General features: G+C 43.7%; 1 protein-coding gene across 3 annotated transcripts in view; it reads left to right on the top strand.

Moving 5' to 3' along the window:
* Positions 1-13,309, top strand: part of SASH1 (SAM and SH3 domain containing 1) — a 255,831-nt gene that overhangs the window by 96,521 nt on the left and 146,001 nt on the right. For all 3 annotated transcript variants that reach the window (XM_057527624.1, XM_057527623.1, XM_057527625.1), the window contains exon 2: positions 9,230-9,358. In XM_057527624.1, the coding sequence (XP_057383607.1) occupies positions 9,230-9,358 (129 nt within the window). The remainder of the gene's footprint in view (positions 1-9,229; positions 9,359-13,309) is intronic.

The raw sequence follows: 13,309 nt of genomic DNA, 5'->3' as shown, positions 1-13,309 counted from the left end.
AAACGTAGCAAACTCAAATGTTATGCAAAATTTAATTGACATCATAACCAGAAATTTCAGGATTGTTCTAAGATCAATATATTCTTTTCCAGGTTTTTAAGAATATCATAGATCACGTTTTCCCCCCAATCAGATTTTGATGGGTCCAGTGCCTGCGAATGCTCATATCCTCATGAGTACGGGCCAGAGGCAGCCAGAGAAAGCGCAAAGTGTGATTCATACTCATCAAAATCTGTGAATCTGGTCTGAAATTCTGACTTCATTTCCACCCAACTAGCTCACTCTGCTGTTCTTTCCAAATCTGTGATTCGATTAAGCTCAGGCAGTTTGGAAAGGAGAAATGAGTTGAGTCTAAAATTGTCATCTGCTAAATCCTCATGTCCATTTTAAGTGTGAATCTGCACTTGAAGTTTTTAGAACAAACTGTCAACATTCTAGTCTTTTCCCTGCGTTTTTCAAGTTCTGAATGTTCCTGTGAAATGTTCTTTTTAAGCCACCGATAGCCCAGCAAATGGGATCTTTCAAAGCCTTTAATTCCAAAGAGACCTTATACTAAGCACACAGTTTAGTAAATCCCTTCAACAAATTTCCATGACTTAATTATATGACTGCATTAAAATACAGCCATACTTGGCTTTTCTGTCCAGTAATAATAAGCATTCATGTTTCTTTTTTTTTTTTAATTAATTAATTAATTACTTTACTTTTTGGCTGTGTTGGGTCTTCGTTTCTGTGCAAGGGCTTCCTCTAGTTGTGGCAAGCGGGGGCCACTCTTCATCGCGGTGCGCGGGCCTCTCACTATCGCAGCCTCTCTTGTTGCGGAGCACAGGCTCCAGACGCGCAGGCTCAGCAGTTGTGGCTCACGGGCCTAGTTGCTCCGCGGCATGTGGGATCTTCCCAGACCAGGGCTCGAACCCGTGTCCCCTGCATTGGCAGGCAGATTCTCAACCACTGCACCACCAGGGAAGCCCAGCATTCATGTTTCTTGATTTTATGTTGTATACTTAGCACCTAGCACAGCACCTGGAATGCCGTAGGTGTTCAGTAAGTATTATTTGAATTAATGAAGTATCCCATTAGGTGTTGATGATTGAAGAACATAATTTTATAGGTCTGATCACTTTCTTCATCACACCTGACAATCATTGTGATGTGAAAGATGCCAGCACACACTCTCCCCACGAGGAGGCCTTTTCATTCCATTTTGTTGTAGCTACTCCTCTCCATGGTCTGTAAACTGAATTTGTTCATATTTAAACCAAGCTGTTCAAATCCCTTCCCAGCACACACCCAGCAGATAATTAGGGATAACTAGTTCATGCATAAGATTTTGGTAATAACATTTTTGTTAAAGATCTCAAGCTTTTCATATCCTGGGGTCAAGCAGGCTGCCCTGAGCCTGAGGGAGGAAGAGGAGAAGGAAAAAATGCTTCTGTTGTGGCTTTAAATCATTTCAACCACAGATGAGATTTCCGCCAGGAGAGCAGGGACCACAAGAAGAGAAAATCGCAGGGAGAGCCTTTGGGGAGCATCTGTGTTTAGGGGTAAGCTGAGGAGGAGGGTGAGAGTCCCGAGGAGACCCGTGTGCACGAAGCTCTAGAATGGACTCGAAAGTGGGAGGACCCCTAGGGTGCAGCCCGAGAGACAAACTCCACCAATGACTTTCAAACTTTTGGCCACAGATTCACTGGAAGATGTATTTTACATTGTGATCAGGTACAGTTATACACACACGTAACTGAAAAAAATGTTGCCAGGAAATAGTCCTGTTTCTTCATGGGATGTATGCCAACATTTTCTATTCTGTTCTGTGCTCTTCTGTGCTATGCAATGTTGTTTAAACAATTGCTGGTCTCAAATGTCACAGAATATCTTAGGACTGTGTGGTGACTTAGGACTGTGTCAACCCAGAAGCCAGAAGTGAATCAGCAGTAGCCATACTTTTTAGACTCTGAAGGTTAGTGGAGGGCAGTGGGCACTGTGGTGACTCCCTTGTGGTGTCACTGATCTACCTTGCTAGTGTGAAGTGGTGCCCGGACCCCCAGCAAGTCCAGGTCCTGCCAGGTCTCCGTCATCTTCTGGGGGTCCTGAGCCATCTGAAGAACTCCAGCTTCTCTTGTAGGTCACCGATGGCATCAAGGTTGGAGTTGATGGAAAGCAGATGTGGATTTGCGTGGGCTCTGTAATTTGTGGCAAGCGGGCTCTCTCGTTGAGGTGCGTGAGTTCAGTAGTTGTGGTGCGCGGGCTTAGTTGCCCCGTGGCATGTGGGAAGGGATCCCAGTTCCCTGATCAGGGATTGAACCCATGTCCTCTGCATTGGAAGGCGGATTCTTTACCACTGGACCACCAGGGAAGTCCCGCCTTTATTATTTTTTTAATTTTTAATTTTATTTATTTATTTTTTGACCACACCTGGAACTTCCCCGACCAGGGATGGAACCTTCGCCCCCTGCAGTGGAAGTGTGGAGTCTTAACCACTGGACTGCCAGGGAAGTCCCTGAAGACCACTGCCTTTGGAAGCAGCTGCTGAGAGAGTGCTGGGAAGGAGGGGGTGGCCAATACTGGCAGCTTGTGAGGCTCTTCATGCTTCAGGAAGGGATTTATGTTAACTGGACACCACTGATGCATGATAGTGGGGACCACGGGCACCAAGATCATATTTGCCAAAGCAAGAGTTAGACGTGGGCTCCGGCAACTTCTGGGTGTTTTGGAGGGAGGAGAGTGGAAGATGTGAAATCAGCCCTCCTCCAGCCACCTGCCATGTGGGTGTGCCCCCAGAGCCCTCTCTCACCACCAGTATGACTTAATTTGTCCCTCTGGTGTATGTTTTTGGTTGTTATGTGTAAAAAACTTTCCTGAGACAAACTGTATTTCAGCTCAAACCATCTGCAGAAATGCTGAGAGAGATACCTCAGAGAAATATATCTGAGATCAGTTATTACATATTCAATGAATTTCTCTAGGATGATATGGCAGGATGGGATGACAGAGCTGGTGCAAACAATGACGTCTCACAGATTCGGTGAGGCTGAACAAGGAAACCGGAATTAAAGTCTTGTTTATGGTAGTAGCAACTTCACCTGAAAGGTTGCTGGAAATGTTTATCACCTCAAAATCTTTACACAAGCTAATTAAGAGTGAGAGCGCATTGTGAAGTCATTCAAGAAATCAGTTAGGCTTTATTGTATTGTAGTGATTTCTTTTAGTGGATTTATCTGGTAGGGGACTGATGTAAATATTTATATATATGAATATATCTTCATCCGTCTCCCAAACAATAGTGAGCAGTGGAAATAAAACATATAATTTATATTTCATAAAATATATCATGTATATACTTACTGTTATAGACAGAAAAGGTAGAGATGTGTGAAATAAATGAGCCAGGAGTCCTGTTCCCTTTCATCCCCTCAACTTTGGGGATTCAGAGCAACGCATTGAGTTTTCCCTTAGGGCTCTGTCTTTATAGATAGATAAAATAGCAGGACCACGAGTTCATTTGCATTCATTTGCATGTAATCTGCATACAGCAGTACAGATTACATTGTGTCTTCTGGTGTTTTCAGAGAAGTTTTTTTCTTTTTCTTTTTTTTTCACTTAAGCTTTGTCAAGATATTCTAAAGCATAAATGACATCTGGGGAAAGAAGAGTGCATAAACAAAAAAAGTAATGATACAAATGCCTCTGTTTTCATAGTCCTTTTAGTTTTCACATTTTCCAGAGACAGAAGTACATTGGGATAAAAATTCAGAAATACTATTAAATCAGTTGTTGAGAGAACAATGCTCTGTTTCTTTTCTCCTTAATTGTAACAGCAGTTCACCCGATCTGAATTGTTTGGTACAATGCCCCTTATCTCTATATTTTTATGTTGGTTGTATAAAAAAGATGGGTAAAAAAAAAAAAAAAGATGGGTGTTTGGTATAAATGTGTGTTGTGGCTTCATGGGAAAATTATACAAGTTAGTCTTGCATTGAGCTGACACTGGTAGTGGGACCCAGATTTAAGTTAAGTTCATATTAAGTGAAATGGATGGTCATATGGAAAAATGCTGTGACCTGGTTTTGTAATAAGAAACGGGAAGAGAGCTTGAGTTTGCATGTATCTTTTTTTTTGGTAGAGAGTGATGGGAAAATTCTTGTAAAAAAGTTTATGCGACACAAAATTTCACAATTTACTTTAAAAAGGCTATTATATTGAGGAAATAAGATTTTTCTGAGTTCCTAAACACAGAACTAATATTGCTTTAGCCTAATGCATGTGAACCAAAGGGGGAAAATAAAAAGCGAAACAGATTAGACAAGTAATACACTCTACAGCAGAAACTTTTAACACCTTAAAAGAAAATAAAGTTTAAAAAGGAATCTGTTTCAGTATTTTAATGTATTTATTATAATAAATATCGAAATTTATAAAGTCATACTATATATTTAGAAGTTTATTTTGTAACATCAATGCCTCTTGGCATTAGCATTGTGGGGTGTTCAGTCGGACATGAACTTCACATCCCCCAAAAAAGGTGTACGAGGTGTGGTGCTATTGAAACATCAACTGCATTATTTAAATTCCCTAGGGACTAATGTTGCAAATATTTTAATAGAAGTAAATATTTTTACTGAATAGGTTTGTACTATATCCAGTAAGAACAAGTTGGACAGAAAGGATGCAGGGGTCTCCAGACAGTCCTGAAAAAGCATGGATTTGGAGTGGGTGAAGAGAAAATCATCATGTGGCTCCTCGGTTCCATGGGATTGGGATGGAAAAAAATTCCTTTCTGTGCATGACAGACAAGACCTACTTAAAACACACACACACACACACACACGCTTTAAAAAATTATTTTGCCTTTCTTGGCATTTAAATGATCAAGACTGATCAAAGTGGTAATTATGGGGACTCACTGCACATCTGGAAAGCGATTTGAAAAAACGTAGAGGCAGCTGTGCCACCGTGTTCTAAATTATTATTTGCTGAGCATCAAGTGGGGAATGGTTACTGCAGAGTGTGAAATGTTTGCTGTCTTTGGCCTGAGTTGAGTTGAACAGCTGCTTCTTCCTCATGAGCAACAGATATTTCCCAGGCCCTCAAATATTTGGGGAGTTCCGAGTGATTGGGAGTGAGGAATAGGAATGAAACTGTTTCACTATTAGGAAAAAAAGTTTGACCAGAAGCCTGGAAACTTTAGAAGTGAACAGTTGGCTTTGAAGGTGTCCCAGGATATATGAGAGAGGAGAGAGAAAGGAAAGAAAGCAATTTGAACAAAGCTATATAAACTATCATTTTTTTAAAAAAATTTTATTTATTTATTTATTTATTTTTGGCTGTGTTGGGTCTTCGTTTCTGTGCGAGGGCTTTCTCCAGTTGCGGCAAGTGGGGGCCACTCCTCATCGCGGTGCGCGGGCCTCTCACTATCGCGGCCCCTCCTGTTGCGGAGCACAGGCTCCAGACGCGCAGGCTCAGCAATTGTGGCTCACGGGCCCAGTTGCTCTGCGGCATGTGGGATCTTCCCCGACCAGGGCTCGAACCCGTGTCCCCTGCATTGGCAGGCAGATTCTCAACCACTGCGCCACCAAGGAAGCCCCTAAACTATCATTTTTATAATTTTTTTCAGGTGGCCTTGACTAGCCCAAAAAAGTAGTAGTTGGTTGTGATAAGTCATACAGTTCATAAACTTGAAAGCTGATTATTTTTGAGAAGCCAGCCATCAAGATTGGAGTGTCTTGGCTTGGTCAATATAACTCTTAGTGCCTCTGTGAATAAGAGAGAGTGGGAGAGGGAGAGAGAGAGAGGTTAATTTCCATTAAGAACAGCAAGCCATAGGGAAATGTGTGGATATAGCCCCTCTCACAAGTTCATTCATGTATTAGAAGATACAGATTTTGTATTTGGTCAAAGGTGGCAGGTATGTTTCATTTCCTGGAGGGATGAAGGCAGAAGTTTCTTGATGAGGATGGCATCATACTCTCGAGAGACTAAGACAATTCTAAAGAGCCCACGATCTTCCAGGAGCCCCAGTTGCTGTGGAGGGTGGCAGAATCAGGGCAATAACTCATGAAGATGGGTTCTCAGGTAACATTGTTGCAAGTCCTGTCCTTTCTACCTTCCAACACACACTCATCTTTCCCAGTGTATACTGGACGAGGGAGCTAAGGAAACTTGATGCTCTTGAAGAGAAGTGGGATGGTGAGGGCGCTGTGTCTTTGAGGTGTAAGCAAACATCCTGGGTCAGTAGAAGGCAGATACCCTGACATTAAAGGTAGCCAGTTCCCTTTGTCCTAGGAACTGTCCAGATGCTTCTCTCTGGCCGAGGCAGCGGTGGTCCGGAGCCCTTGCCTCGCTGGGCACTGTGCTGTCATAGTCCCGGTCGTTGGCTGGAACAGATGCTCCCATGGGAGCAGCCCTTCTGCCCTCACTCTTTCCTAAAGTTTCTTGCAGTACTTTCTCTTGGTGTTGGGGGTGGCATGGGGGCTGGGGGAGCCGCCACTGTGGGGGCTGCCTGTCCTCTCTGGCTCCTCTGGTCCTCCCCGTCGGCAGGCCTCAGCCCCCTTCTCCACTGGGCTGGTAAGTTTGGGGTTTATTTGTAGAATGGGTGATGTGTGTGGCACGGATCATTCTTAGGGGAGAGAGACCGGGTCTGATCTCTGTTTTGCAAGGTCACATTGGTGACTGGATCCAAGGCAGATGAGGCCAAATGGGGAAGGAGAGAAGAAGACCAGTCAGGAGGTTGTAGATTTCCATGTTGTGGCCCATGGGGCATGTGCTGTTGAGTTGAGACGAGTCAGGGCAGACCTCAGGATCGTAATCCGATTTATGATGCAATTTGTCAGGAACCTCACCTCTGCTAAAGGCAGTAAAGCAAAGACTGGTAGACTGATCCCCTCTCGGAGGCTAGCAGCAGACTTCCATTTTACTCCTTATTTTCCCTACTGGAAACTTGACAAACATTTTTTTTGAGGGGGCTAAGCTCCTGCCACCTCTACTGTGTCCATCCAGCCTGTTGTCTCAGAGGGGAGGGACTGACTTTTTCCCAGACATGTTCAAACATCTTACTGTTCTTGTAAAGAGCTTCCCATCCTTAGCTCTGTACTGGGGACTTTGAGGCAATTACCTCAAACAGAGAACATTTTATTGGTAACAAAGGAAGAATCTTTTCTAAAAAAAAATCATTTCTTTCAATTCTGTTTCCCCACTCGGTCAGTTTTGTGAACTTGGTGAATGCAGAAGTGGGCTAGAGATGGTCACTTGCTCTGACCCACGCATCCTGACCAGGGCCTTGAGGTCTTCAGCAGAAAGCCTTTAAAAAAAAAATTAATTAATTAGTTAATTAGGCTGCATTGGGTCTTCACTGCTGCGTGCGGGCTTTCTCTACTTGCGGTGAGCGGGGGCTACTCTTCATTGCAGTGCAGGGGCTTCTCACTGCGGTGGCTTCTCTTGTTGCGGAGCACGGGCTCTAGGCGCACGGGCCTCAGTAGTTGTGGCACGTGGGCTCTAGAGCGCAGGCTCAGTAGTTGTGGTGCATGGGCTTAGTTGCTCCGTGGCATGTGGGATCTTCTCGGACCAGGGCTCGAACCCATGTTCCTCGCATTGGCAGGCAGATTCTTAACCACTGCGCCACCAGGGAAGTCCCAGCAGAAAGGCTTTTGAAGAACTCTTTTTTCTTTTTTGTATATACTGTAATTTTATTTCAATAGCACAAATGAAGTTAGCATGAAGGAAATTTAAATGAAACAGTACAGTATAAATAGCAGAGAACCAAAAACTCTAAAAAAGGAAGTACATCTAAAGCATGAGAATTCAACATTCATTGGTATTTCATCTTCAGTTTTGATTGACACTTGATGTTTACAAATTTTGAAACAGACTTTGAGATCATGATGACTATTCTGAAGAGATTTCAGCACCAGCACTGAAGAACTCTTAATTCCCAAAGCCTGTCTGCGTCTAAGCGTGCTTTGCAGCCTTAGACACTTGCGCTAAGGATGGTGTGCTGGCATTAACTATGCGACAGGGCTGGCCAGTGGTCTGTCACAGGGAAAATGTGTGTGCACTTCTTCGGTTGTCTAAGAGTTGTGTTTTCCTTGGTTATCTTGGTAAAATCCTTTTCCTTGGTTGTCTTGGTAGGGTCTTTTATTCATACCAAAGAAAGAACATGTTGGGAGGTGAAAAGGGGCAGGGGAGATGCTTCTCTGAAGGAATGAATGAATGAATGGACACAATGGCATAACCTACAAATGTATACAGCATTGCTGTCATCCTCTGTGTGTGTGTTCAAACATGTATTTAGGAATCAGTTCCCATAAAAGAAGACTACAATCTGAAACATTATTTGTAGTGAATATTATTAGCTAAGTAAATTGAGCACTTAATATGTGCCAGGAGGACTGTGAAGGACCAAGCCCTGAGTGTGTCATGTTACTTCATCACTCCTCACGGGGAGGTATCCCAGCGTTGCCAGAGATTAGGAAACATGCTTAAGGCTGCCGAACCAGAAGTGGCCGCAGAGCTGGATGTGAACTTGGGGGTGTGGGCTCCAGAGCAGCTTCCGGGCCCGTCCCTCAGTGGAGACACAGATATGTTTTCTTATTTATTTAGGTGAATTTGTTCTCTTGCATCTGTACTTGCATGATGTAGGGAATAAGAGTTCCCACTTTTCTGAGGGTCTCATGGGAGGTGTGGTTCGGGTGTGTCCCAGATGCAGCATTCCCTGTTGGCTTCTGAATTCTCAGCTTCCCATCAGAATTCCCAGGAGTGGTGTCCTGGCATCTGGGTTACTCAAACGCTTCCCCAGAGGTTCTGATGCAGCCACCGACTGGGCTTTAGGGTGCCTCGCACTGACACAGTGGTTTTCCCAGGGGTTTCTTGGCCCTGCAAGGCAGGCAGGGATGTGGGTTAAAACTGTGGCTTTGGCATCAGACAGTCCTGAGTTGGAGGCCTGGCTTCTTTGCTTGGTAGCCGTGCAATCCTTGGGCTGTCACTCGGCTTTTTTGAGCTGCTGTTTGTCCATCTATACACAGTGAGGAAAATAGGTCCTGTGTCCCAGGGCTGTCTTCAGCATTAGGAGATGTCGCGTGTAAAATTTAGCCTGGCACACGTACACCACTGAAAAAACGCCAGCTGTTATTAGTATAAGTGCGGCATAGAGGAAGACTAGATGGTGTGGGGCGTTTGCAGGTGGACTGATCGCCTTTGTTCTCTTCCTGTTTTGTCCCCCTGCCCTCCTCACCCTCAGGACGGCTCCCTGGGAAACATCGATGACCTGGCGCAACAGTATGCAGATTATTACAATACGTGTTTCTCCGACGTGTGCGAGAGGATGGAGGAGCTGCGGAAACGGCGGGTTTCCCAGGACGTGGATGTGGTGAGTGGGGCACTGGGGATATGTTCTTGCCCAGCCGGGCTGCTCCTGGTCCAGCGCCCCCTCCTTCAGCCCTCTCATGGTTGTGCGTGCATTATTACTCTGCAGGCTGCTGCACTAGTTTGAGATAAAAAATTCAGATCCCAAAAGGATTGACCCAGGTCTGTGGCTGTCAGACTGAATGAGTATTAGTTGGGGCGATAATGATCAAATTTTTGTATTCATTAAAAGATTGCATTTGAATTTTAATTTTTTTTAGCTTAAGGGGAAAGGATGTTTTTACTGTTGGCCGGTATACACTACATTTTTAATGACTCTGAGCCAAAAGGAGGTCTAGGCTAGTTCTTTCCTTGTCTCCTTCCTTCTTTGTTTTCTTCTTTTTGTTTTAAACAAAATAAAATTTAAAGAAACAAGAAACCACCTTAATTTCTCACCTAGCAATAACCACATTGGTGTTTTAGCAAGTCTCCGTTCCGTGTTTTTCTGGGCATTTTTACATCAGCAATGTAATTCTTGCTTTTTTACTTAGCATTTTATTATAGTTCTTCCATGTTGCTAAGACCTCTTTGTAATCACCATTTTTCATGATTTTACCAAGATAACCAAGGAAGACACAACTCTTCTCTCAGGTGCATTGAAATTCATTTGGCTGTTTTATAAAGACTTTTATGTGTATGATTAGTGGAGCATTTGAAGTTCCATGTGATAAACAGTAACTACAGAGCTTAGGTCTATATAATCTAAATGTGTGCTGGTATTTCCATGTTGTACATTTACTAGAAAGTATCTTACCAAAGCTTCTGCATTTATTAATTTAAATTTGCTATATAGGTCTTGGATTCATTTTGGTTCAGTGCTTCTCAAATTGTTCCATTTCATTGTGGTGACCTTAAGACCATTTTAGGGATGAGAGGCAGAAGAAAAGGCTCAACACTCCGTGTTTCCTTATCTGGACCAGCTCCTTTTTAAGCTCTTTCATGTATGAGGGGACTACGTGGATCTTTTCTGAGTAACAGTACCTCTGCCTTTAAAAAAAATGTTTGAAAACTACTGATTCAATTGAATCCTTGTTTATTTTGTGATTTTCCATAAATCTACTTCGAGTAGAGATGAAAAAATTAGTAACTCGAAACAGATAATTCTTTTATTAATAATTCCTTTTCTGTTTGGGGCTTCCCTGGTGGCGCAGTGGTTGGGAGTCTGCCTGCTAATGCAGGGGACACGGGTTCGAGCCCTGGTCTGGGGAGATCCCACATGCCGCGGAGCGGCTGGGCCCGTGAGCCACAACTACTGAGCCTGCGCGTCTGGAGCCTGTGCCCCGCAACGGGAGGGGCCGCGATAGTGAAAGGCCCGCGCACCGCGATGAAGAGCGGTCCCCGCACCGCGATGAAGAGTGGCCCCCACTTGCCGTAACCAGAGAAAGCCCTCGCACGAACCGAAGACCCAACAGAGCCAAAAAAATAAATAAATAAATAAATAAAGTAGCTATAAAATTAAAAAAAAAAAAAAAATAATAATAATTCCTTTTCTGTTTGAAAAAACCTATTGGATAAGGGACCCACCAAGTAGTTTAGGCACCGCTGCTGCATATTCCATAAGTAGACATCATTCACTTCCACTCTAAGTAAGATGCTGGTGCTCTTATGCAGTTTCATTTCTTTGCTTAACTCAGTCCGTGTAAAGATTTCTTATATCATAACTGTTCTTTTTGTTCACTGATTTAGCGTTCAACATGGGTGGGAGTTAGTATAATGGAATCGATTGAGGCTGAGAAGCATCCGTTGGGGGCAGAAAGCCATCACCCCAGGAGCCTGACACCCTGGCCCAGGCAGGCACATGGGCGTCATTGTCGCCAAGGGCTTCTTTCCTGTAACTTTGTCCCCTGGCATGTGTGAAGGGGGGTGGGGAGGGGCATTATTTCCTTCCTTTTAAGAAAGTATTCTCATGTGGCAAAAGACTGTTAAATTAATTAGGCTCTCCTGTTGGGGCACAGTTAGTGCCTTTTTTTTTTGGCAAGATTGCAGCCAAACAACAACTTCGTTATTGCACTGAGTTCTTGAATGTTGCGATCTTGACCTGGAATAATAGGATACTCTGTGGCTTCCTTGGACATTTCACCATGCAAGGAGATGATGGCTGTGAATTGACAGATGATCCTTGATATGACACCCAACTGCTCTTCCCCAAATTCTAGCCGGTTAAGAGTTGGGGTTACCATAGTCATTCCCCAGTGTTTGGGAACCTTGGAAAGCACCTTCTTGGTAGGAAAGAAGCCTGCCTGGAGGTGGAATAAATAACTTCTTCCCATTTAGATAGATGGGCCTAATTTGGTGTGCTCTGTTCCAGAGCTTTTGCAAAAGACAGTGTGGGGAGAAAACACCGCATGAGCTAAATTACTTCTCATCAAAGGTGCAGGAATGTGGTGGTGGATACAGTTGATGGGAGCTAGCTGGAAACTCTCTTCATCCTTTAAACTGTAGTTAGTGAGAGAAGTAAGATCCCAAGTCAGCGCATTCAAGTTCCCGTTCTATGAGATTCCAGGCAAGTATTGAAGACCAGGTTAGATGCCATGTGGTTCACATCCTTCACACAGCTCAGGAGTCCAGAAGTTAGAGGTTGTTTCAGGTCATCGTTCAGGCCGTGCTTGCAACACCGGCGACTTAGGAAAAGTTCCCTCTCACGGTGGTTAGCTCATCACAGATTGAGTCCTGATGGGAACTTATTTTCTTGAAAAGCTGCAACTTTCAGTCCGTAATGCTACTTTTTTTTTTTTCGTAACGCCACTTTTTATTGCATCAGAATTTACCTGTATTTCTAGATTGTGAATTCTGCCTTCGGACAAGTAGGCAAACTTCTTCCGTGCTAGGCTTTTGGGGCAGCTTGGGGTCGGAGGACCTGCAGCTTAATACTTGTTTTCTGTGCTAGTGAGCAGCCCTGGCAAAAGCAGAAGTGAGGGACTTCCCTGGTGGTCCAGTGGTTAGGCCTCTGTGCTTCCCCTGCAGGGGGCACGGGTTTGCTCTCTGGCTAGGGAGCTAAGATCCTGCATGTGGTGCAGCTTGGCCAAAAAGGAAAAAAAAAATTAAAAAAGCGGAAAGGAAAAATTAAAAAAAGCAGAAGTGAGATGACTTGGAGAAGAAATAATCCACCGAAAGCACTAAGAGGAAATAGTAACATGTTAGGAGCATAAAACAATTTATAGGGAAAACAATAGCATTAAGTTTGTTGTATCTGCTGTAGAAAAAGTCATTAGAGACAGCTTTGAGGGCAGAGAGTTTGGGGTGATGGTTTAAATTGGTTTTATGGGTTTGTTTCATTTCACATCCTATGGGTGAATTTGGGAGATTGAAGAAATGTTCTATAGACAGAATAGATGTTTAGATATTTATGTTTGGCTTTAAAAAGTCCAAAAATGCAGTGTCCTTAAGAGCTAATTACATGTCAGCTGGAGAACAAACAAGCCAAAAAGTCACCCTGCCCACAGAGATGCTTGACTTAACCCTGAAAAATAAAAGGTTTTGATAATTATGTTAGTAATTAACTTTTGGGACTGGATATCAAGCTACTTCTCCAGGACCTAATCACCTGGCTGCTGACTGGAATAAAGCCCGTACTTGATAAAGTGTTTTGGGGGCCAGTTAGTTTAGACGAAGGTAACAGAGAGAGTACAGATGGGTGAAAATTCAACAGCATAAGCACGGATTATGATTGAGATTATAACTATCATGAGTGTTTCTATTTAGCACCAAGTGGGCCCTAAAGGAACCGTGTGTTTGGACCACAGCCCTTGCCTCTGCTGGGGATTAGGTCGTTAGTGGTTGGGAACAGCAGGGAAGTTGCCCATATTTCCATACATTTGGGCACATCCCTGAGCACTGTGTGTTTTTTTTGGCTGTGAGAAGCTGCATTTGGAAATGGCAGCAGCTTTCCAAGTCCATAATGGGCCCATGTCTAGTG

This window comes from Balaenoptera acutorostrata, chromosome 14, assembly GCF_949987535.1.
Source record: "Balaenoptera acutorostrata chromosome 14, mBalAcu1.1, whole genome shotgun sequence".
In the NCBI taxonomy this organism is placed as follows: domain Eukaryota; kingdom Metazoa; phylum Chordata; class Mammalia; order Artiodactyla; family Balaenopteridae; genus Balaenoptera; species Balaenoptera acutorostrata.
This window is presented reverse-complemented; position numbering and strand designations above follow the sequence as displayed.